We start from the raw sequence: 25,514 nt of genomic DNA on the forward strand, positions 1-25,514 counted from the left end.
TGGTTATAAAGGAGCAGTATGTATTACTGTCGAAACACTCTTGGGACAAAGCTGCAGAGCTGGTGATTGTCTAATTTTCTTGTTAGCAGCCTTTGAATACAACCTAAACAGATGACACGTGCACCTAGTGTTTAGCAGACGTGGTGTTCATGTATCCCAGCTCATTGCCTCCAACATGTCTTAGTGCACAGCAAGGGGCACTTCATCTCTTCCATCACTTCCATCGAGCATCATGCATCACTTCCAGCGAGCAGTAATGGCTTTTTTCTTTTTTCTTCTTTTCTTTTCCGGTTTCAATATCAAAACCGTCTACTTTTGCAAGCATCTTGTGGTGCATTAACTTGTACTTCATACAGAAAATTTTGCACTGGAGGTTCATCTGTATCTTTTTTCTTCTTTTTTTTTCTACAGTATCTGAAACTAGGCTTTTTGTGCCACTCACAATTTTGCTGCCATTGGCCCTAAAGTTTCACAGAGTGCTTAAAAATGCTTGAATTTTGCTTTCGGCCAAATTTAGTAGATCTTATTTGTGTATGCGACTACAAGAGTTATGCAGGCAAAGAGTTGAGCCAATTGAGTCTGATTAGTGTTTTCGTTGTAGGGAGACACATTGGTTGCAGCAGCCAGTAATGGTACATGTGGAAAAGGCTTAGTGAGCACTTCTCTCTCTCTCTCTCTCTTTCTGTGCGTGTGTGTGTGTGTGTGCTATAAGAAATGCTTGTTTGCATTTCTTATGCATTTCGTTTTCTTTCATCATGTTGGTTTAATCCTTGAAAGGTATTTGTGAGGGCCTTGCAAATTTGATTTTTAATATCTCTAACTTCTTTCGGAAATGCTGCTTGCTACAAGCACTGCATTTTATCATCAATGCATCATCATTTAGCAAATAGTGGGTATGGTGGCTGCTTCTGGCAGTACAGGGAACCTTTTCACTCGGCTCTCCTGTATTGGTGTGTACGAATTGGGGTGGCAACTGGTTGGTGTCTGTTCACAGGTGAGCTCCATGGAGCTTGTCCAGGAGATCCACCAGCTGCTGATGGACCGGGAAGACACATGCCATCGGACGTGCTTCAGCCTCCAGCTGGATGGCACCACGCTAGACAACTTTGCTGAGCTGAAGAACATCCAGGGCCTCACGGAGGGATCCCTCATCAAGGTCGTTGAAGGTGGGTGTCTGCATCCTGTTTGTGAGGTGTCTTGCACTTATTGTTTATCGCAGGGACATGTGGAATGCACCAATTAGAGCAATACAGTCAACTCCCGATAATTCGAAGCCGCTTAATTGGAATTTTCGGTTAAATAGAAGTGAAGTGCTCGTCCCGTCAGTTTTGCATGTAATCCTATAGAAGAAATCACTCGATAATTTGAAGTCCTCATCCAGTAATATTGTTTAATTGGAAGTTAATTTTCAGCCGGGATCCTCGAGGTGACCATCATTCTTTGGTAGAATGTGCAATTTTTCAAGTGTTGCAACAGTTCCGTGCTCCGAGTTGGTGTCATCGCCACCGCAGCCGCCCGCAACGCCATCCTTCTTGGAGCGGCGCGATTATTCATTGCTACGGCTGCCGTGGCCGGAGCTGATCGCGGAGGCCATGCAGGTGCCATAGGTGCACGCAGCGCTGCATACTGGCAGTGGCGAGATTGTGCGAGATTAGTCTTGCAGTGTGCGCAGCGTATGTCAAGGCGTTTGTTGGTCAAGCGCCTTTGTGCGGGAAGCTCGTAGGCTAGGTTGTTCCACGGGGTACCTAGTCGCGCAGTTTATAGCCATGGCAAACCGTGGCTCTTATCGCACGCTCGACCTTGCAACGAAAGTCGAGGTTTTGAAGGAAGTTGAGAAGGGAGGTGCCGACAAACAAGACATAGCGCGGAAGTACGGGACAAGCCAAACACGCTCTCAAACTACATCAAGAACAAGCGCACAATAATGAATGCATTTGAGAACGACAAGTTCAAGACTTCTCGGAAGCGAATGCGCACCGGCGCTTACCCAGAGTTGGAGAAGGCTCTGCTGGTTTGGATCAGGGAGGCCAGGAGCAACAAACTTCCTCTCAGCGGAGACATCGTTGCGATGAAAGCCCGAACGCTTGCAGCAATGTTGGGGATCGATGACTTCATTTCGTCAGATAGATGGCTGATGCGCTTTAAAGATCGCCATGACCTGGTTTTCAAGAGCGTGTGTGGTGAAAAGGCGTCCGTTAACCAGGAAACATGCGCCACGTTGAAGGACGGAAAGCTGCGTGAATATCTCTCCGAATACAGACAGGAAGACATTTTCAATGCAGATGAGACTGCACTCTTCTATCGGCTTCTACCAGAGAAGACCCTGACATTCAAGGACGACGACTGTGCTGGGGGCAAACGCAGCAAGGAGAGAGTGTCGGTGCTGATCGCGGCAAACATGATTGGCACGGAACGATGTCAGTTACTTGTGATCGGGAAAGCCGCGAAGCCGAGATGTTTTAAAGGCGTGAAGACGCTGCCTGTGGACTATGAGGCGAACAAAAAGGCGTGGATGATGGCCGAAATCTTCAAGAGCTGGATAAGCAAATTGGACCGCAAGGTGTTGTTCCTTGTCGATCACTGCAGTGCTCACGTGAATGTGCCAGCCTTGAGTGCAATACGCCTCGCATTTTTGCCTGCAAACACAACGTCTGTTTCGCAGCCAATGGACCAAGGCATCATCAAGAATGTTAAAGTTCTGTACAGGCGGCACCTCCTCAAGCGCATGATTTTGTGTATGGATAGCTCCACAAAGTACGAGGTGAGCCTGCTTAGTGCCATCCACATGTTGGCGCGAGCATGGGATCGTGTGAAGCAAGAAACAATTGCAAACTGCTTCAGGGCTTGCGGTTTTGTGGCAGCTTCTTCGGAGGATGCCTCTGAAATTTCAGCGGAGGAAGCGTCAACAAGTGAGCTTGACGGCACTGATTTTGGTGGTGCTCTCGGGGACGTCAATTTTGAAGATTACGTCGCCGTAGACAAGGTGGTCGAAACGTGCGGTGCGCTGACGGATAGCGAAATTGTAGATTATTCGGCCCCAGGAAGCGACCCAGGAAAGCGACGATGACGTTGAAGGCGAGCCGCAACCTAAGGCTGCCGATGTAGCTGTGGGCCTTGCTCTCGCGGAGCGCTTCTTTGCCGCTAAAGGTAACGCGGAAGAAGCGTTCCGCCACATCTACAGCCTGCAGAACTTGCTTTCATCAGCACGATTCGGCAAGAAGAAGCAAAGCAAGATGACCGACTATTTTTCTTAGAGAAAAACTCGATTTCGCCACAAATAAAGTGCTGTTTTTTGTGTTTTGTGCTTAATTGGAAGTTCGTTTAATTCGAAGTTTTTTGCGGTCCCCGTGAACTTCGTATTAACGGGAGTCGACTGTATGAAATCAAAACACCCAAATAAGGTTTGAGAGGCTGTGGTGCTCAGCAAGACTTAATGTTCAACGGGAACGCTAGTTACAAGCGCCAGTCCTGTAGTATGTGTTTCTTTCGTCTTCGTCTTTAGTGCAGTTACATAAAAACTGTGAAAGCTAGTTGTTATGCTACTTAGTTGTCAGGTTTGAGTTCACAAATCGGGAATACTCCTTGTTTGAAAACAAATTTGGCGTTTGCCCTGATATTGCTGACGAGTGTACGAGACGAGATGTGTAATTTGCAGGTACATATGAGGGGGGCTTTGTTGACACAGGGACAAGAGCAATTGGAGATCTTTCGTCCTGCAGTGGACTTAATCGCATTGACGATAATGGGCACCACCATTCTAGGATTCCACTGGTTTTCTAAAATGTCTAGCATAAACAGAATGGCCAAGCTTCAGGTTTTGTTTTAAGATGTTTCAGAACATTTATTCTGTGCATAATGAAGCACCCTTACACCCGGCAACCTTGCAGCGGTGATCTGTGCAGGGATTCAGGATTTTGAAACCATCAGTGTTGTAAGCTAGTTTGTTGTTAGAATTTCTCAGCTATCGCACATCATTTGCATAGTTGCCACCCACTTTAACTGCCAGCAGGATATCTGTTCATATTTTCGAAATGTGCCAGCAAAAGTAGATGAGGGTTTGTGTTTTGGGAGCCATACTGACGAAGCACAAAAAGACTCACGTGCACAAAGGCAGGGAGAGAAGGTAAAAGGGTACAAGGGCAATTGCCAAATAAATTTTGTTCTGTGCAACAATATTACATAGCAGCAGGCATGTGCACTTGTTAGAGATGGACTGCAAAGATGCAAATTCAGTGTGTGTGTGCGTGTGTGTGTGCGCGTGTGCGCATGAAAGAGGTGTAGTAAAAATGAGCTGTATTTATGTTTTAACAGCTAAGTGTGAAGTGCTCATTCACTTTTAAAGGTTTTTTTTTCATGCCTTCCAATTATTAAAGCGTTAATTATAATACATCTAAAAAAATTCAATACTCGTATTTTTTCAAAGCATATTAAAGCCAGGTAATTCAAATGACCTAGACAAAGATCTTAGTCAATTCAAACATCTTTTCTTCTTTTCTTGTGTGTGTGTGTACTGGGAAGCAGGGGCACACGGTGAAAGGGACTGATTAGAAGATTCATGAAATGGAGATTGTCTTAGCATCCCCTTGTGTATCTTGAAAAATGTGACTAAGATGCGGCCCTGCCAACATGTTTGTCGCATAGGCAACAAGATCATGTTTATAATCTGTTCCTGTATAATCTGTTCGAAGCTCATTTGTGGGTGTATAAATTGTGCATCTCTGTCTGACATTTCCTTCAACCCCTTAAGATGATTGTCAAACCAAAATGTAGGACTACTGGAAATTTGGGCTAACAGGAGCCAGTTGCGTATGATGAGCCATGTTCGCAGGTTTCTTCATAAAGTCACATGTTCATCGTTCTTTTTGTATGGTTGCTAGTATGATTTAGTATGGTTGCCTACTTATCTTTCACCTCTGTTATAGACCTATTTCTGTTGGCTTTAGCCGTGGGTATAGCCGGAACCATTGTCTGCACACAGTGCAAGCTAGTGCAACTTTCCAGTGTTCTACATTCCCCAACTTCCAAGCCACGCCGTTGCGCTATTTCTCCGCCTTTCCGCATGACTGCCTTGCAAAGGAAGGTAAAAGCTTACACTTTGCCTTCCTTTCAAAGGCCGTCAGCCTTGTCAGGAGTGTCTTATCTCCCTTTGTGCCACTCACAAAAGGGTTAATCCAGCAGCAGGTCTGCAGAAGGGCATTTTATGTTGCACGTCGTTGGGCATTCATCCAAGAACAACTGAAGCAACGGCGTAAAAAAAAAAAGAATGCTTGCTGGTGAATTTTTTATTGCCTTCTAAAGGACCTCGGTGAATGCAGGCTACCTGCTGTAGGCATCGTTGCATTAAATTTTTTTATAGGCAAGAGGGGCGAAAATGTAGGGGAGCGGTGTGAAAGTGTGCACGGAAGATGGAGTGTAGTTGCTTTGCTGGAGCTGGAGTTGGCACCGTACGATGAAGTGGAATCTGGATTGGTCCCGTGCAGAGCCGTACACGGTGCGGGAGGCTCGCATCCACGTGCGCCATGTGCGAGATCTGCTCAAGTCTCTGGATCCCGGTGATGCCTACAATGGCCTGGACTGCAGCTCCCTGGCCTTCCTCAATGTTGTCACACAGGGGGACATCCTTGGTAAGGACAAACCTTTCATTTTTATATATATATATATATATATATATATATCATCACCAGCTGCATAGTTTGATCCTCGTGGTGTGCCAGTACAAGCTCGGCTGGGATAAAGCAGTTCCTTAGATAGAAGAGACTAAGACTTTGCCGTGGTTGCTGAGGAAAACATGTGGAGCCCCATGGCGTAATAAAATGTTGCAGAGAAAGAAATCGGCGACTTCGGCAGCAGTCCCCGATGGTGGAGAGGCTGTCTTTGCGTAGCGTGTTGGATGGTCTACGGCCGTCACAATATACGTATATGTACTGCAACTTCCTTCTCTTTTCTTTCTTTCATTCTTTATTATGTATTTAGTATTTCAAAATCTGTGAAATAGGAAGCTATGTATAGTATTTAACTTGGACAGAGAGAGAACTGCTTCTTCAAAATGATCTTTTCCCACTTCGATTTGCTGCCGTGGCTTAGCGACTATGGCATGTTGCTGTAGTGCCCGAGGCTGCTAGTTTGATTCCCGGCTTCAGTGTCCATATTCCTATGATGGCAGTATGTAAAAAACGCTTGCATACTTCAGTTTACATGCTTTTTAAAAAACGCGAGGTAATTGGCGTTAATCGGGGATGCCCACTATGCCTCTCGGAGCCCGGGTATGGTTTTGGCATGTTACACCCTATAATTTAATTCAATTTTCAGTGTCACGCTGGGAAGCTGTGTTAAGGTTGCAACCTTTTGATACCTTTTCTTTCAATTATCTTTTTTTTTCTGTGTGCTGTTCGTGTCATGCTGCAACATGTTCCGTGCTCTGCAGAGAAGAAGAGCCGAGGGGAGTCTGTCGACTGCACGCCACCAGACTACATCATCCCGGGCTGCAAAGAGAACCCACCGCTCGTGCCTCTGCTGCCGCAGGCCAAGGACCAGAAGGTGAGGGGGATTAAGTGAGAGAGCATGGCGTTTGAACACGGGCAGAGAGTTACTCGCCAGTGGCTGCAGCATTCTACTTAGTGCTGCAAAACTATCGATAGTACTATGAATAATATATATATCTTAGTCATAACCGAACTATCGGTAGTACAAGAAATATTGGTACAGTTGAATCCCGCTATAACGAAATTCACGGTGCACGAAAAAAAATTCGTTCTCGCGGAACTTCGTTATCGCAAAAATTTGACGTGAAACGCAGAAAGAATTGCCCAAGCAGCAGCAAAGGCGTTTAATGCCAAAAATCTGTAAGCTTGGTTTGCTTACGCTTCACGGCGAGCAACGCCGTCACGCGATTTTCGCACTCGGTCAGCAAACCCATTGCAACATCGTCGTCTCGGACAGCAACGAAATTCCTGATGACATCAAAAGCGTCCATCACCTGTACGGCGGTTGCCGCAGCCGGCGCTTCCTGTACGTCGTCGTCTTCTTCATCGGAAGAGTCCTTATCATTCCGGGCAGCTTTTATGATCTGCTCATCACTCACATCTTCGTGAACAACAACACAAGCGTCAGCGCCGATGTATTCGTCGAGCTCGAGATTAGGCGGCACGGTTCCTATTTCTCCCAGCGTTTTCCAGGCGGCCGCGATCCCCGGAGCCGGTGACGCCTCTTCGTCGTCGTCTGTAACGCCTGGTGTTAGGCCAGCAGAGTGTACGGGTCGACCTTCGGCAAATCCGGCGTGCCTGAAACAGTTCACAATTACTGAGCGCCCCAGTGTGCTCCAGGCAGCAGACATAATCTGCAGTGCCACGTACAAGTCCACCTTCGTGTCTCGGCCGGTTTCAGTGTTAAAAAGCAGCCGCTGAATTAACCTCCCGCGGTAAGCGCGCTTCAGGCTAAGAATCACGCCCTGATCGAGAGGCTGTAAGACAGACGTGCAATTGGGAGGGAAAAACCTCAGCTCCGTGTTAGTGAGCTTGACTTCGTCGGAGTGATGCGCTGAACAATTGTCCAAAAGCAAGCAAACTTTACGGCCCTGCCGCTTCATGTCGCGGTCGAATGCCATCATCCACTCGGTGAAAATAGCGCGGGTCATCCATGACTTGTTGTTCGCCTTGTACTGCACAGGTAGGCTACGAGTTCCCTTAAAACAGCGCGGCTTGGCACTTTTGCCTATGACTAACGGCGGACGCTTGTCCGAGCCATCCATGTTTGTGCAAAGCAGCACTGTGATGCGTTTTTTGCTGTGTTTGCCGCCGTGACAGCGCTGCCCCTTGAAGTCGAGCGTCCTAGCCGGCAACATCTCGTAGAATAGCCCGGTCTCGTCGGCGTTGTAAATGTCTGCAGGCGCGAAGTTGCTTAAAATTCCGGCCATGTTACTCATTACTCGGCCATGTTACTCAGCAATTGCCGCTTTCTTCCTTCCGCTTTCTGCTTGGGCGATTATTTGAGCTTTTTGCTCAAGGGAAAGAGTTTTGCGTTTTTTCACTTGCGTTGCCATCGTGTCCTGCGGATGAAAACTCGTCGTTGTCGAAGAGAAAGGCAGCGAGTGAACAACGCGACCACGACACAAAGCCAAAATGGCGGAACTGCAATCACGTGATTTCATGCTTAATGTGGCTTTGGATTTGACTTGGACTTCTCGCCAATAAAACTAGTTTCGGTTTCGATTTTGAACGCGAAAATTTCGTTGAAGCGGAAACGCTCTGCAAAAATGGTTCGTTGTGCAGAGAAATTTAGGCCATTAATTCTTATAGGATACTCGCGGGGAATAAAAAATTATTCGTTGTCGCGGAAATTTCGTTGTGGCGGTATTCGTTGTGGCGGGATTCAACTGTAGTACCATCGATAGCGCGCTATCAATAGTACTATCGATAGTGCGCAATTGATAATGTGAAATCGCTTGATGCACCCCACGTAAACACTAGCGAAACTTCCTTGTTCCCGGTTGCATGAACTGGGTGTTACTGATGGTCAGTTATTGCAACATTTCTGGTAATATTGCTAGCCAAGAATAGCAAAGCTATTAATCGCACTCTCAATAGCTAACTATTGCAATGCTACCAATAGCACTATCTTTCTATAGTGCTTTTTTAACTAGTTTGATAGTGAAATGTCAAAATACTACTGATAGTGCTTTCTGTAGTAATGCAACTGATGGTCTTTTTTTTACACTATTGATACTTTTGCACCGGTAATTCTATCACAAAGCATGAGGTTTTGTGTGCGACTCCCAATGGTGGGGGCAAAATGCAAAACTGCTTGTGTCTTAGAGGCGTCTCTAAAATCTGCCCCTTGCTGCTGTTTGCAGAGTTATCAAGCCCTGAAAGTGTTGACCACCAGTGGTTGGAACCCCCCACCTGGGCCGAGAAAACTGCACGGTAAATTATTACTTGAGGTGTACATCTCAATTTGAGGTGTAGCTGTGGTGCACTTTAAAACTGTGGGATTTTATGTCACTCTACACTTTTGCACGAGGCAAAGCGAGTGTTGCCTTCTTTTTTGAATTGCGTGCTGCTCTGCCACCTGATGAACAACAATGCTTGTTCTTGCCTTGTGCAGGGGACCTGATGTACTTGTATGTCGTGACACTGGAAGATAAGAGGTACCACATCACAGCATCTACAAGAGGCTTCTATATCAACGAGTAAGTTGATGTGCGCCGGTATAGTTATGCATTGTACTATATTTACTGTACTTTGCAAGACAATGCAGTTTCCTTTTTAGGCTGTTACTCAAGTGGCTGCAGGTTGAGACAGCTGTTTAACAAAAGTGTGCTCTTACATATTGTTGACTGTGCACTTACTTCACTTACTCAGTTTACAGATTTTACTGTGTTGTAGAAAACCGTAGTACACTGATGTAGAGGCACAAAATACTGATGACGACGACTGTTCACAAGTAATGTAATCAGTTAGTCAAATGTGTTTATACAGTGCAATTATCACTGCAAGACTTCCATAACTCTCCTCCTTGTGAAAGCTTTTTTTTTTATTCATAAATATGCATAGAGAATGCTCTCGTAATATTATGAGAACCTTTTTCACTTATTTTAACCAGTTTTAATTATTCTGCACATAAATTTGTCACTGATTTCGACTGGGGCAAAATGCAAAAGCACACGTGTGCTTAGATTGAGGTGTGCATTAAAGAACCCCAGGTGGTGCAAATTATTCTAGTCCTCCTCTACAGCGTGCCTCACAATCAGATCGTAGTTTTGGCACGTCAGACCCCATATTTAAAAAAAAAAATTTCAACTTGTCACTGCTGACAAAAATACACTAGGTTTCTGTCAGTGGTTGAGTCATACAGCGTCCATACCTGCCGTGGTTGCTCAGTGGCTATGGTGTTCGGCTGCTGAGCACGAGGTCGCGGGATCGAATCCCGGCCACGGTGGCTGCATTTCGATGGGGGCGAAATGCGAAAACACCCGTGTACTTAGATTTAAGTGCACGTTAAAGAACCCCAGGTGGTCGAAATTTCCGGAGTCCTCCACTACGGCGTGCCTCATAATCACAAAGTGGTTTTGGCACGTAAAACCTCATAATTTAATTTTACATACAGCGTCCAATCGTGGTAAGCCTATCTATCATGCACATTCTTTTCTTGTTGAAGTGTTAACGGTTAGTGCTAGTGTTTGTGTATCGGCACTATCCAGGCAATTAGCAGTTTTCACTGTGCTTTAAAGTTTATAGTCTCACTTTACAGAATATAATTTGCATATGACAAGAGGTGTGTTCGCTATCATTGCAAACACACCTCTTGCAAAAAAGAGAAACAAAACAACAATGAAATTGCAAAAACGCGTTTGTCACCGGTAGTGAGCATGCACAAAGCTCCTACACCGCATTTGTGTCCTCAAGCAGGATGATGGGCAACATTTAGCCTGCTTTTTCTAAAAAAGATATCTCTGCTTATACAGTTAAGCGATCATATAACAAAGCCGATAAAATCTGCGATTGGCTGTTATATAACAAAATTCATTATATTGAAATTTGACCTTCCTGCAAATAAATACAGACACCGATGTATTTTTCTTAGATGAAAGAGGCCGCAAAATTTTCGCACCTATTAAGCAAATGGAAAAAGCAATTTTGAATAAGCAAAAATTCATGTTGTTAAATTTGAGAGCCAGGAACGAAAGAAACTGTTTCATGATGTGTGGACGGTATCTTCACATCAGTGGTGCGAAAAAAGCCAGCCCCACTTTCCCATGCACTCCGCCTCCACAGCTCATAGTGTCGCTGCGGTGGGATGACACTATCACGGAAAGTGCCAGCAGCGGGAAGCGAATGCTTCGTCTGTCTCTTGCCTCAACCCTTTTCTGAAACAAGAGGTTATGCAACCTCTAGTACTAAACGTGTGAGAGGACAGCGCGCATGATGCAATGCCATCTCGGCACACCCACTTATTGCACAAGCAGCAGATTACCTCTAAAACGGGGCGTGCGGGCTGCATATGGGCTTAGCTGCTCTGACAGCCATATGGCTGCACTAGAAAAGGAGACGCGCGCCAACCTGCCCCCCCCCCCCCCTTGTTCACACTTGATCGCGCTACTACGAGCAAGTTTCCTTCCCCCTTTCCCCCCTCTTCCTTCGCTCGCACAGGAATACCGTGCTCATCAAGCCACCATCCTTCTTGGCTCATTCTCGCGTGATTTCCATGATTTCACTCGCACCCAAAGCATACAGGGTGTGGGTTGCAATAGGATCTCGTTGCACTTGGGCTCTATACGAAACTCAAGGTTGCTCCACTTAGACGGTTGCTCTCGGCCCACTTGTTCTCGGCCCACGCGCATGCAATCTGAGAGGTATGTTTGCAAGCAGCCACTTGTAATTCAACTATTTGACCACCTGTGACCGTGGAACTGTCCATTTATTGTCTCGGTATGCCTTCGCGACGGCATTGAAATTTCGTTATACAGTATAGAGGTTCTAAATACATGGTGTTCTATGGGAAAGATGTTATAGAAAGTTAAATACTTCGTTAGATCGAGAATCTTGTTATATAGAGGTTTATCTGTGTTCTGTTCTTTACTGTGTACAGTTAAAGCTCGATATAATGGGGTCGGTAAAATCGGCAATTTGCTTTGTTATATCGAAATTTCGTTGTTTTGAATTCAACCTTTTATGCAAAAAAGTACAGTCGCTGATAGATTTTTCTTGCGCTGAACGGTGCTGTAGAAGTTGCTGAATTATCGGGCAATCGAAAAATGCAAGTTTGAATGAGAAACCGATTCATTTTGATGAATTTGGTAGTTGGCGACAAAGGATACGGTTTCATGCCACGTACGTCGACAATGTGTTCTCTGCGGTATGAATTAAGCGAAGCCAGCCACGCTTTCGCGTGCGCTTCACCCCCGCGGCTAATAGCATCGCTCGCACTGGGACAGTGCTATCGAGAAAAGCGCCGGCAGCCGGTAGCAAATTCTTCGTTTGACTCTTGCTCCAACGGGTCTCCGATACACGAGGTTACGTAACCTTTTAATACTAAACGTGCGATAAGACAGCTTGCATGGTGCCACACCATCTCGGCACGCCGACTCTTTGCACACGCGGCAGATTACCTCTGAAGCAAGGTGCTCGGCCGCGCTTACAGCCATGCACTGTCACAGCCGAGATGTGCGCCAACTTGCAACACACTTCCGCCCCATTCTGTTCTGTATATCAAGGTTTAACTGCATGTCTTGTTGGAGAGTAAAGGGAGATGTTTGATTTCCAGCAGTCAGTGTGGTAGTGCCGTAGTTGTCTCCGTGTGCTTGAGCAGGCCAAGCCTCCACATGCCGGACCTTCACAGGTAGCCTGAAAGGAAGCGACGCTCAACAGCCTGATTACAGTTATGTGGGTCTGATTATTAGCGAGTCGGTGCCTTCATTTTAGCATGTGCTTTCTGTACAGAGTTTTATTTGTTGCTGAAACTTTACAAGCCGTGTGACAAACCACGCTTCTTTCTTCTTCAGGTCCACAGAGGAAGAGTTCAACCCGCGGCCGTGTTCACCCAAGCATGTTTACCACTCCCTCGTTGACCTGCTTAGTCAGGTAAGGGACAGGTCACATGGTTCAGCTCTGTCTTGGTAAATTGGCCTTGAAGGAGTTAATTAAGTTAGATTAGATTAAAAGAAAATGCCTTCTGTGTACTGTACAGCAAAGATTACGTATAGCATGAGTCACTGGAGGTGCAAATATCTGCACTTGAAACAGAACTCTAACTATAACCAAAACACTTTTCAAAGTCCGCACACTTGCAGAGCATTTAGATCAAGCATAATGTATATTTTTACAATTGGATTCTTTTAGGTGTTTTCCCTAAAATTTCCGAATTTCGAAAGCTTAATCTGTGGGGACTGCCCTTTACAGATGATGCTCACATGAGACGTACAAAATAACAGTGAAAAAATTTCAAAAGAGAAAAAGCGCTTACTTTTTTAAATGCCGAAGAATCGCACTGTGCATGCGTTCAGTGCGGAGTTTGGCGCACGGTGCGTGCTGCTGACAAGCAGCCGCAGCAGAGCGTTGCCCCTCGAAACGGGACGGCACGTGCAGGCAAATTTTGGAGGCCATGAGCAGAGGCGCAGTGGTTTCTCAATGGCCTAAAGAACCCCCATGGGTCTGAAACTCCTGCTAACCTTTCGCAGAGTGCCTTGTAGCACGTGACTTATCCAGCATGCTGCCACCATGACAGAAGTTATGCGCATGTACGTGCGCATGTACATGCGTGTGTTTGCAGATTTTTGTTCACTCTGCATATCCCCCTCCCCTGTATTCCACTTGTCACTCTCTCCCCTCCAATGCCGACACACTCTGCTCAGTGATGATGCAGGATTTTCTGGCAGCCGTGTAATGACTGGTCTTTCGTCTCGCTGTAAACCTCCTTGTGTCAGACCCTGCACTACTGGTTGTGACATTGCGAAATGGTTTGAGCTGTATGTGGGTCAGCCTTACTGCACAGATAAGCCAGAATGGACACAAAAGTGAAAGACGGGTAACAACGGCCTGCGGTTACAGTAAAAGAAGTTCAGGGCCACAGGAATCACGGCGCCACCTTTGAACCTTGCAGGTGAGCAGCTCCTTCAAGCGCAACTTTGCACTCATCCAAAAGAAGCGGACCCAGCGGCACCCCTTCGAGCGGGTGGCCACGCCCTACCAGGTCTACTCGTGGCTGGCACCCACGTCGGAGCACAGCATTGACGCCATTCGTGCAGAGGACGGTGAGACTGCAGCTTCTGTCTGTTGGCAGATGTGTGAAGGCTGCTCAGTTTAGTTCGGAAAGTATACCTAATGGGGCGTTTTAGAACAGGGCCTTCAATAATTTGCATGGGGTTCTAAAGAGCTTCATGCTTGCTGTAATTCACTCTTAAACAAAATTACACCCTTTGGGTTATATCTTGCCACACAACAATAATCGTCATCTATCTTGTCCACATTTCCTTTCTTTAACTCTGCGAGCCCGGTACTTCCAGGTCATGAACGGCATGTGTTGTGCAGGTCACGAACAGCATGACAGAACATTCTCGCCAGGAAAGTAGCGAGCGCCGAGTTTTAAAGCAAAGAAATGCAAGCAAGACAGATGACGATTATTGATGTATGGCAAATATACACCCTGAAGGGTGTACATTTGTTTAAGAGTGTTGGTATATGCTGGAAGGGTGACATTTCGAGTTGGGCGCTACGGTTATGCTTTACATGTGGTTGTAGCCGAAAAGCAAACCTATGACAGAATGTAAAGTAAAAGCAATGTTGCGCTTGCATTGCATTGTCAGTGCCGCTTCAAGTAATAGCTGTAAGTAAGTGAGAATATTAGCCGGCTCAAGAAGTTTGGCACTTCTGGTGCGCATTAATTTTGACCCACTTTATTGGTGGCATTATAATGTTCCAGTTTTAGGCCGTGGCATGTTTTACGATAGTGGCCACTGGTCAGACCAATTTTCCTGATTTCTGATGCGGGTATCAGTAGCATAAATTGAAGTGCAAACAAAGCACATGGTCTAGAGCATATCCTTTGAGAGATTACATGCAAGGGCAGTATTGTGTAACTGTTTGGTATAGACAAGACATTAGACATTCAGTGGTGTGCAGAGAGAGAGCGAGATAACTTTGGTCTGTATGTATTACACCACTAACAAGGATGAAAGTTGGGCAAGGTGGTTTACGTTTGTACATTGGTATTTGGTACAGTCGACTTGTGTTGATTCGGCCCTGATGGGACTGACAAAATTGATCAAATTATCCGGCGGCTTGAATTAAAGTAGGTGCAAGAAAAAAAAACCCCAAAACGCGCCCCAGATTCATTTGCCACTGTTTTCCTGATTCTAACATTCCCTCCAAATTGCGCTCCCACTTTCTCTTTGTCCGAAATAGAAAACCAACATAGAAATGACATTAAAGCTCCTGAGCAAAATATAATTATGACATGCATCTGAGTTTTTAGCTAGAAAAATACACGTGTTGCACAAGGTGGCCAGTTTTCTAAAGGAAACTTCACCGCGCGGTTTTTCAAAGTCGGCTTTGCCGCAATACATCCGTGTTATGCGGCATACACACACACTATAAAGGTGGTTTTGGTTTCGTATCTGATTGCATCGCACAAGCAATTTTCAGCCAATTTCCTGTAAAAAAGAAAAGAAAAAAGAAAATGCGCATTCGAATTCAGTAAATGCTGCAATCGGACATTGTGAGCTGTGTGTATTGCTCGAAAATATTCCTCAGGCAGGTCGAAAATAAGTGTTTTCGACGGCAGGTGACGTGTGTTCAACACATTCAGTTTTCCAAGCTCCGCTGAGACTGATGCTGCCACTAAGGCAGTTGCTATTGGAGTCGGGTCAACCATAAAGGTCAGGCTTGAGCCTGCTGGCTGGTAAAGTTTGAATTATCTAGCGAGGGCCAATTTTAGGATAGAAATAATGATAGTTTGGGCCCATAGAGATGCATGGGTGCCAGCCGGAATGTTCGGTTGGGATTGTATTAGCCAAAAAATTGAATGAACTGGAGTCGAATTAGTGAAAGTCTGCTGTACTAGTGATTAAGCCCCTTCGGTACAGACTCTCGCTCATCCTCGCCTTAATTTTGTCAATTTGCGCTAAGTGGCCATATTTCTTATGGTCTGTAGAACAGTCTCGCTAGGTGCACGCATCACTGCCAGTACAAGTGGCCAGGTACAGTTGATAATCGGTCCATAGCGCACGCACAACCTTTGGACCTTATTTTTCTTGTTGTTCGCCCGGGTTGCCACTTGGCATATTGTAGTTGAATAAATGCATGCAGGCCTTCACAAAGGACCTGCATTAGTTGCTTGTGAAACTTAACCGCTTGTAACCTGTGGGCAGGTTCAGCCATATCCCGGCATCTCTGAGCACTTTCTCTCGTGTTGCCTTTGTTCCTGGACAGATTGCAAGCATCCGTTGTAGACATTGGGGCAGAGCACTATGCAGACGTCTAGGACAAAAATGAGACTGTGTTCTAGTCTATTTAGTCTTACTTACACATTTCCATTCATGCTAATGACATTTGTGGCTTGCCCTCTCACCATCGCACGTGGCTTGCCCCCCTCAGCGTTCTCGTTCAAGCTGGGCTATGAGGAGCACATCCCGGGCCAGACGCGCGACTGGAACGATGAGCTGCAGACGACGCGCGAGCTGCCCCGCAAGACCCTGCCCGAGCGGCTGCTGCGCGAGCGTGCTGTCTTCAAGGTGCACAGCGACTTCGTGGCTGCGGCTACGCGGGGTGCCGTCGCCGTGGTTGACGGCAATGTCATGGCCATCAATCCGGGAGAGGAGACCAAGTGAGTGTGCTTCACAGTTCAGTGTACAGTACAAAGCGAAAAATTTGCAGTTCTACTAATTTGGCTGGTCAGGACTTTGGATGTGTCATTCCAATATGAAAAGTACATCATTTGCATTGTTTACTTGGTGTTTTCTCTGGCTACTGTTCTTAATTGCATGCACCTCGCACCTTTTCTTGTTTACATGGGATCTATCAGCCCGAAAACATATCATACAATTGCAGATTGGTGATCTACTGCACATTGGTGTCGGAAGATATTGTTTCCGAGAAATGTATGAACCGGAAAAAAATAAGCGTAGCTGTATGGGGTCATTTTTTTGTGTTCTCGATCATGAACGTTGGTGCTGGGAAATTGTACATAACAGAATCATATCAACCAGGTTATGTAGCATATTTAAGGCCACTAAAGTAGCTCGCTGTTCAGATGAGCAACACAGTGGTGAGGAAAGTCGCACTGATAGGTTTAGCTGTCTGAATTCCCACATGCACACCTAGTCAGCGGTGGCATGCATTGAGCTATTTCTGTACCGTGCCAATGCGGTGCATACAAAGAATGACATTCCCAAACTTCTTTCCTTGCAGGATGCAGATGTTCATCTGGAATAATATCTTCTTTAGCTTGGGCTTTGATGTGCGAGACCACTACAAGGAATTGGGTGGCGATGCAGCAGCTTTTGTGGCACCCTGCAATGATTTGCAAGTAAGTTGTGGAAATCTGCTAGGTTTGCAGCAATTTGTGCTGTAGGATCTCGATGTTACAAGTTTCTCGGGATGGCGCAATAATTCATATCGCCTGAAGACGTTTTAAAACATCTGGAAATTAAGGTGGACGTGGCAGTGAAGTGGTCCACTTGCTCACTCTTTGCGAGTTCCAAATTTTTTGGTTCCGCAATTCTTCCTTTATCTCGTCACAAAATATTTGTAAGCAGTATGCAGCAGAATTTGAGAAAATTGCACTTGCTTTAGGGTGTTTTGTTCGAAATCTGGGAGAAAAACTAGTTTCAGGAAGTGCTATTGCACTGCTGATTGCGAGTAGCGCTCACAGCTTTCCGTTGGTGCGGCATCGTCTTCGTATCACCGTAAACACGAGAAAATGGACATTCAGACAGCTGCTGCGCTGTATTTCTCCATACAGAAATAAAATCAACAAAAGTGAGTGCGAAAAGGGAAAAATAGTCATGATTCGTTAACTGCAGTCACGTGATGCACAAGGAGCGCTCCTATTGGCGGACGCAAATTTGAGTCGGCGTGCTTGTTTCGCACACATTTTGGCAGCAGCGAGCTGCGCACTTCGCTTGTTTCAAGGTCGACATTTCGTGATCTGCCTGATTATCCTGAGTTACTTTCATCAATGCGTCCTAGCTGCTGCTTAAGGGTGATAAGGACATGATGTGTGCAAGATAACAAAATCTGCTTACTTTTATTTGCGGTGGCAAAGCTGCAAGCTGCTTCCTATCGTGCGATGCGAAAGGTGAAAAGGAAGCAAAGTTGTGAGCTGTCATCAACTGCCGAAGATAACTAAAGGCATGGAATAGAGATATGGCCAGCCATGAAAGCACATGCCGCCGATCTTGCTGACGTGGCAAGACTGGAAATATTGGTGGCTCCTGATAATGGTTACAAGGTGTTTGAAAACAGCCGTCCAGTTGCATGTAATGCACAAAGCAAAAGAGAAGAATGAGAATGTATGCGCAGGAGTGGAATCATGGCGGAGTTATGTAGGTTGCGGGGTCTCGCACGGACTCTTCAGGCAAAATAACGATAAAAAGTAGTGCAAACAATCATGAGGTCATTTATTGCACCTTTCATGCGCTAATGCCTGCTAGCTGACTCGCAACAGATGGGTGCGATTCCGATGGGTGCGCAACAAACCGAGGAAGTCCCACTCGCAGAAAACGGATTGCGGGCGAATATGTTCGCCCCCAACACTTATTCACGTGTACAGTCACGCGAACGGTCATTTGTTTGAACGATCATGTGTTTGAACGATCGTGTTCGTCCATTCCGGTGTCCCACAAAACGGGTCGGTGTACACTCAAAACGTCCGTGCCACTCGCCGACCCCAAGCCCAAGAGGACCAGCCTCCTCCCTGGTGCACCCGGCTAACCCCACCCCACCGTCAGGTGGCGCTAGTAATGCAACACTCGTGCCATCTTTTGTAATATGTTGCAACCACACTGATCGCGGCTGGCACTTAGCTACGGGGAGAAGCCAGATCACAGGAGACATGAGAGCCATGCAGGGAAAACATCAGGGGATATACGACAGTCAAGCCTCCCCGCAAGGTTGCCCTGGCAATAGGAACGTGCCCGGTGCATCGACACGGCCACTCTCCTGGCCTGACAATGTGTGCCAGTGCCATGTCAATGCGCCATGGCCTCCTCACTGGCAACGCCAGGGATTGCGTGGCAGCTTGTTTATATCTTTCGCACCTGCAAGAAAAGCTGTTTGTAACATTAGAAATTAGGCACGTTGTGAGCTAATAGAATTTGGCCAGAACTTTTGGAAAATTCTCATTGTCCCAAAATTTGCATCAGGCGTAATCGTATCACCGAGATTCTATTGTACTTGTATTCATTGTTGTATGCTTAAATTTGAAGATACTGCACGCAAGTGTATATAATTTAGTAATGAAACTTGAAAGGGTCTAAAAGCAAGCTCGTTGGTATGCAACCATGGTATAAAAACGCAAAAATACAGGACGAGCGCTGTCCTATGTTCTTGTGTCCTGTCTAAGTAATGAAATTTAACGTTAGTAGGGCCAGCAGGAATGCTCTCTCTTCTTTAAATGAATTTTGATGGCTCGCCAAACTACTGAGGGTCTGTACCGTGACGTGGCTTGGAAACAAGTGTTCCCACATAAGTCTACTCTGTAGTAGGTCTGTCAACCATGGATGACTTTGTGTTGCTGTTGCATCTGCAAAAGTTGTTTCATGTCACTGTGAAGCAACACTAAAGAGGAAAACAAATGCAGCTGTATTAGTAAATTATGTTTCTACAATAGAAAAAAACTGATGAGGAGTCTTTACAAACAATAAAAGATGCACAAACAAAAGATGGCATAGCACCGCCAACTTAATGTTCCTGCACCAGCCTGCCATGACATCACAATTTTGACGGCGTCTGCCTGATAAAACTTTTATCTGCAAAGGTGTACTGCATTGTCTTCTAAAGCAGTGAAAGATTGAACTCGGCAAGTTTCAATAAATTTTTCAGCGCAACAACAGCCCAAACAGGAGAAAAATAACTTTGATATCGTCACAATAACGTAAATACCCAAGGGTTCTGGCGTGACATTCACGAAAATGGAAATTTGACCAGTGTTTACTTTGCTTATGAACAACTTATTACAGCAGCGAAATCAATGGAAATAGAGTTCTGGGAGAATACTTTGTTGGTCTAAACTGATTTAATGCATTTCTCCAGTGTCCCTTTAATGTGTTCACCGTTAGCTTCCCATCAAGCAGCTTTGTTCTGGCGTTGACGTCCTGTGCCCTTCCAATTACTTGGCCACCGGTGTAGGGCGTGCGAGCGTATGCGGCCGTGGACGTAGACGGCCTGTGCACGCTGGGCACAGTGGTGGTGGACTACCGGGGCTACCGGGTCACGGCGCAGTCCATCATCCCTGGCATCCTCGAGCGCGAGCAGGACCAGTCGGTCGTCTATGGTTCGGTCGACTTCGGCAAGACGGTCGTCACGCATCCCGACTACCTCGAGCTGGTCTGTTTCTCTTCCCATTCTGCGTAAACTGTTTGCTGCATTCAGTAATCTCCTCACCTTCGTGGTTATTTGAATGATTTTGTGAGTTTCCAAGCGTGAAATGTGTGTGCTCTTATTGCAGTTGAAGAAGGCTGGAAATGCATTGAAAATACTACCTCACAGGTGAGCTCAGTCGTACTTCGTAAACAAGGTCTTTCTCTGGTGTGCTTGGTTGTACACTGCGTGGTATTACGGGTGAAAAATGATCTGCTGACCATTGTTTGCCATCTCTCTTGTGTGCAGTGTGATCAACGATAAGAGCGAAGAAGTAGAGCTGTGCTCGTCTGTTGAGTGCAAGGTGAGTGGCCCCATTTAACTTTGGACGCTGCTAAATGTGACCTTCTACCAACATTACAAGCTCTCTTCCCTCAGCCACTTTTACAATGGTGAATGAAGTACAACGAAAAACTGGCGTTTTGAATTCTGTTTTGAATTTTGGTGTGATCTGGTGCTAATAATTGCATAAGTGGACGTGAAGAAACAAGTCCAGCTTCTCTTTGCTTTTCTGTGAAATGTGCTGTAATCCTTGATGTGCCAACCTTCTTACTATCTGTACTGGTGCAACTTGAAAGGTTCAAGAGCTTAGCTTCATGTAGCTAGCTTTTATGATTATTTCCAGCCTAGCCTTCTTGTTGCCGTTTCCTGTGGAGAGGTGGACCTTCTGTGCGTCCTGCTGTAGGGCAGTCGAAGGCAAATGAGGCAGACGCATCTTGCAAGGATGATGTTTTTTAATAAGGGGTGCGCAAGTATCCTAACATACGTATATGAATGAATAATGAATAGTCTAACTATTCAATTTGCGAATGAAATATCTGCGATTTCGTAGCAACAGACAGAATGGCTCACACCATGGCCACTATCGGAGCCCTTTTGTCTGTGGCACCGTGACATTGTGGATGTTTTTTGTTAGTAAAATTAGCTGAGACCAGTACCCTTGCTGTTCTGTTGACTTTTCATCGAGTTCAGTTCAAGATCTAAAAGGATAGGGCACAATCATTTTCAAAAATGTTATTTTTATACCAAAAAGGACACCGCCGCCTCTTTTATTAGTCTGATTATTCCAGCGTATGCTGTAAGCACTTGAGAGGGGAAAATTCCTTTTTTAAATACACTGAAAATGTCTCAGTTTCGAACGTTCAGGTTTCAGCTAGCTCAGCTTTCTGCATGGAGTGCCATCTTTTTTCCTCGTTGCAGGGCATTACAGGCAATGACAACAGGCACTACATTTTAGACCTGTTGCGGACATTCCCTCCTGATGTCAACTACCTCATTCGTGAGTGGCCCTGTTTTACGCCATTTACGCATGACATTTTACGCATGACACGGTCACCCAACAATTTGCGATTTTCTGCAAGAAATTGTAGTAGAGGGCCTATTATGACTATACACGTGTAAAAACTGGGCAGTAAAATCACATTTCTGTCCAAAATAGGAGCTAGAACTTGCCGGCTCTAAGCCCCGCACTCCAGCGCCCACCGCCATATTGCCAAGCCATGTGTGACGTCATGAGCTGCACGCAACCGAACCATCATCTGCTACAAGATCGGCTACCGCAACACGTGAGGTCGGAGTGTAGCTGCCATTTGTTGCCAGATTTGCTCCTGATATCGCATGCCATATCTTCTACAAAGCTAACTTTGCACAATGAAGCAAGCGACGAATCTTTGAGCACCAGAAGCAGTGATGTCGCTACGCATTTCGACTTCAACCTTATCGCCACCAGCTCAATGATGAAACAAGTTGCCGCGCCCATATCATGGAGGCCATGGACGAAGACAGTGTAGTAAACGTGGGCAACGTAAGATGGCAACATTGGTGTTGCGCGAAATGCTGCTGATGCCTCTCCGCACTGTTGACGTTTCGTGCGCACAGCACTGCTTAGCCAATCGTTCACGAAAAATAAAGCCTGGTGCTACTTCACACAATGCAAATTGTTACGCACATATATTGTTTGCCGGCACACATTCCATGTATGCATGTCTCTTGGATTCCCTCTGTAGTTGCGAGCAGCATATGTAAACAAACGCCCGCATACATGCGTCTGCAGGGCAAGGATTGCGCAATGTACCCTGTGGCTGACCCTTTACTTAAACTTACTTTATTGCACCCGATATCAGTAAACAATATAGCAAGGCTAGCGTTTGGCCAGGGCACTGCCTGACATGTGCGAACACGGTCGGCATTGCGTTTGGCTGCAGCTTCAGCATTTTGACGAATATCCCAAGCTTGGCGAGCAATCGCAAATCATCGTTGTAGCTGTCTGGCGCGAAGTGTTCCGAGAACAAAAGAAAAGCGTCAGATGAGCGCCAGTGCTTCCTGCCTGCATTCATCTCCCAAGCCTTACGCTTGACGGGCTCCTTGGGGAACCTGAAGTGCAATACGGAGCACTCCTTGCTCCGTTCGCTATGGCACCCCGCAGCGTGCTACATAGGCGTTGTGGTGCCATTGATACAGCCGCAGCAAGTTGAATAATTCCGATGGCAAGCTGAACAAAGCAAAAGTTTCCTGCATGGAGGAACCGCTGAAACATCTGATCTTTGCCGGAATATACATGCTCGCTTGGCAAGCATGCAGCTTGTGACGTCAAGGCTCGTGAGCATGCCAGTGTTGCTCGACTGTTATACTGTTCAAGTGTAATATAAAAAATTCGATTACAAATTACCTGCTGCCTCAAATGTGCTAAAATTTTGCCAATGTGTTCTTGAATGCAAAAAAATTACCTCGCACAATACAGATTATGATCAAAAATTAGGTGTCGTGCCCCCTTGAAGAGAAAAAAGAAAATGACAGGGCGTATTGAAAACTAATTTTTAAAACAGGAACACACTACCTGTTGCATAAGTCACTGCATCACACCCCGCCTTTTCTTGCAATTCATGCAAGTCCTTTCTCTGCCCTTTTGTTTTGATTGCACATAGCGAGAAATTTATTGTATTTTAGTAAAGTACATAGTTGGGCCAGTTGCTGCATACCTGGCAACGTTTGTGTCTCTGTTTGTGTCTCTGTTCTTTCCTTTTGACAGGAACCTTTGACAAACATTGACAGCTGAAAGTTAATGTGTGCCTGCTTGTTTTTCTAGCCCTTCTTTGGCATCCTAGTATCAGTATATCAAATCAACAGGGAGCTATCGTATATTACCACATATAAGTCAACTCTGAATGTGACTACCGCTTTCCTGAAAGAAGAGGTGCCTCCAAAGAAAAGTTGACAAATTTATCTGCCGTGACCTAGTTCAAGCTGCCGCTCATCGCTTCGTGCTGCTAAATACTGCGCCTCATTAGCCTGTTGTCGCTCCTTGTGACAAAGTGGCCAGCTGTTAATGCCATTGCCAGTGACCTCTTGAATGCTAGCCAGTGCCAACAGTGTCTAAATGGAGCACTTCATAAACACCTCACGAATCACGGTCGACAGGGTGGCTACACCATGCAACCATGCAGCTCACTAATAGACTCAAGAGTCAAGTTTAAGCCAAAGCTGTAGCTGAAACTGAGCACAGATGTGAAGCCAGTTCCACATGTGGGGCGCCATGCGTAGCATGAACAAATCGAGTCGACTTGTAAATTGGCTCCACAATGTGTCAGCACCTCAAATTTGGGACACTAACTTTAGAAGAAAGACGGGTCAACCTATACTCAGCACCATATGGCGGTTGCTTCTAGAGAGTGACAACTGGTTTAGGATTGTCACTCGATTTCTTCTCAGGGCTACACCTGCATAATCACTCTCGCTGCATATGGAATTGGTCTACTGAAGTGTGGAAAAAATGTATTCTGGCAGAGGCACAGAGAAGCCCTAGCAGCGGCGGTAGCTTTTTTGCTAGAGCAAATTGCAGCACGGCAGCTTTTGCACAAGGTTCCCTATTCATAATTGTACGATTGCACATGCCAGTGGTTACAACGACATATTACACTGTACAATGACTGTATTAAGCCCCAACCACATGTACGCTTGCGGACGCGCACAAGCTCGTGTTCACGCGCCCACGCATGCGCAGACGGTGCGGCATGGCTCGTATGCATCGAAACACGGCATAATCTAGGGGAACAGCTCCTCTCTGTTATCGTGTGCTTGGGTTGCCTTGCATTGGCGCGCCTGGCTACGCAGCTGCGGCATGGAACATTCAACTCTTATTAAAGCAGATTTATACCATGCAAGAAAGTGCCTCTTCTTTCTTTTTTGCATTAATCTAGCAGCTATAAAAATATAACAGTTGCGTTTATAGATATCGAAGCATATTGAAACACTGTCGATAACAAAGTACAAAGCGGCGCCTGCTAAGGCGTCTGTGAGCGAGCCCAGTAAGCGCGTGCTGTCATGCGTCTTTGTGGATGCAAACCGCCATTACTCGCAAGGCACGACAGGCTCTAGGCGCAGACGCGAGCTTGCGCACGTCCACAAGCGCACGTGTGGTCTTGGCTTTACATTGTTCACCATAGCCACTTGTCACAGGTCAAAATCATGATGATGATAATGATGATAACAGAAGTATATTGAAGTTATGAAAGGTTAACAAATGGTCTCTGAACTATTCAGCTGATCAGAGAGCTCTGCTTAGTACACATAATCTTGGAGGGAAATGCATCAGGTTTCACAGTTAAGGAAATTACAGCTCTGATTGTTGGAAGTGCAGGTTCGATGGCATCTCCATTTGGAAATAAAGCATTCTTGACATGTCAAGATTTACCTCCGTTTCTTTCGTTGCAGTGGATGGTGTTGAATTATGCAAGGAGTCCCGAGCTGCAGGCTTCCCACGGGAACACAAGCACAAGCTGTGTTGCCTCCGACAGGAGCTGATTGACGCCTTTGTTGAGTGAGTGTCTCAGCGGGCATCTCCTTCAGAGCACAGTCTGAGTATAACGCAAGCTGCTCTCGCAAACTAAGCGTGTTAGCGCAAAAATATTGAGCAGGAACAGTGCTCTTCATATTCAGCTGGCTGTGTGCTTGTGCACGGCCTAACAACGCTTTGCCCACTCATTACATAGCACAGCATTGTGCTGCCCGATGTTGAAAATATTAACCCTTTGAGGGTCAATTTTTTTTGCCATATGCGACCGCCCAGGGTCGATTTTTTTTATTGCAGATTCCAATTCTTAGGGGCTTATTTCGAAAAAAATTCACCGTAATTTTTCTAGGGTGACCGTAAAGTGAGAAGAAAAGTATTTTGCGTTGGTATATATGTACTCTTCATTCATGAATAACAATAAAAAAAGGAAATAAACTTATAAGAATTGAAAATTTGATGCATTGTTATAGTTCAAGGCTTTGAAGATGCACACACGAGAATATTTCGCAAGATTCAAATGTTCCTGCTCTTACACTAATACGTACGTCCATGGCGTAATCGAACTGTGTAGGTGCGCACACTCAAGAAAACTGTGTGGTTGTGTGCCCGTCAAAAAAGCAAAACATGTGACAAACTTCCGCTGATCTTCATCTTAT

At 45.8% G+C, this 25,514-nt stretch overlaps 1 protein-coding gene across 2 annotated transcripts in view; it reads left to right on the forward strand.

The window, feature by feature from the left end:
- clu (clustered mitochondria protein homolog) overlaps positions 1 to 25,514 on the forward strand; it is a 99,262-nt gene that overhangs the window by 22,852 nt on the left and 50,896 nt on the right. For both annotated transcript variants that reach the window (XM_075686604.1, XM_075686605.1), the window contains exons 3-16: positions 995 to 1,166; positions 5,481 to 5,624; positions 6,425 to 6,537; positions 8,849 to 8,918; positions 9,100 to 9,184; positions 12,497 to 12,575; positions 13,594 to 13,744; positions 16,086 to 16,314; positions 16,899 to 17,016; positions 19,839 to 20,036; positions 20,158 to 20,198; positions 20,319 to 20,373; positions 21,270 to 21,348; positions 24,780 to 24,885. In XM_075686604.1, coding sequence (XP_075542719.1) covers positions 995 to 1,166; positions 5,481 to 5,624; positions 6,425 to 6,537; positions 8,849 to 8,918; positions 9,100 to 9,184; positions 12,497 to 12,575; positions 13,594 to 13,744; positions 16,086 to 16,314; positions 16,899 to 17,016; positions 19,839 to 20,036; positions 20,158 to 20,198; positions 20,319 to 20,373; positions 21,270 to 21,348; positions 24,780 to 24,885 — 1,640 coding nt within the window. The remainder of the gene's footprint in view (positions 1 to 994; positions 1,167 to 5,480; positions 5,625 to 6,424; positions 6,538 to 8,848; positions 8,919 to 9,099; positions 9,185 to 12,496; positions 12,576 to 13,593; positions 13,745 to 16,085; positions 16,315 to 16,898; positions 17,017 to 19,838; positions 20,037 to 20,157; positions 20,199 to 20,318; positions 20,374 to 21,269; positions 21,349 to 24,779; positions 24,886 to 25,514) is intronic.

Source organism: Dermacentor variabilis, chromosome 3, assembly GCF_050947875.1.
Source record: "Dermacentor variabilis isolate Ectoservices chromosome 3, ASM5094787v1, whole genome shotgun sequence".
Lineage (NCBI taxonomy): Eukaryota > Metazoa > Arthropoda > Arachnida > Ixodida > Ixodidae > Dermacentor > Dermacentor variabilis.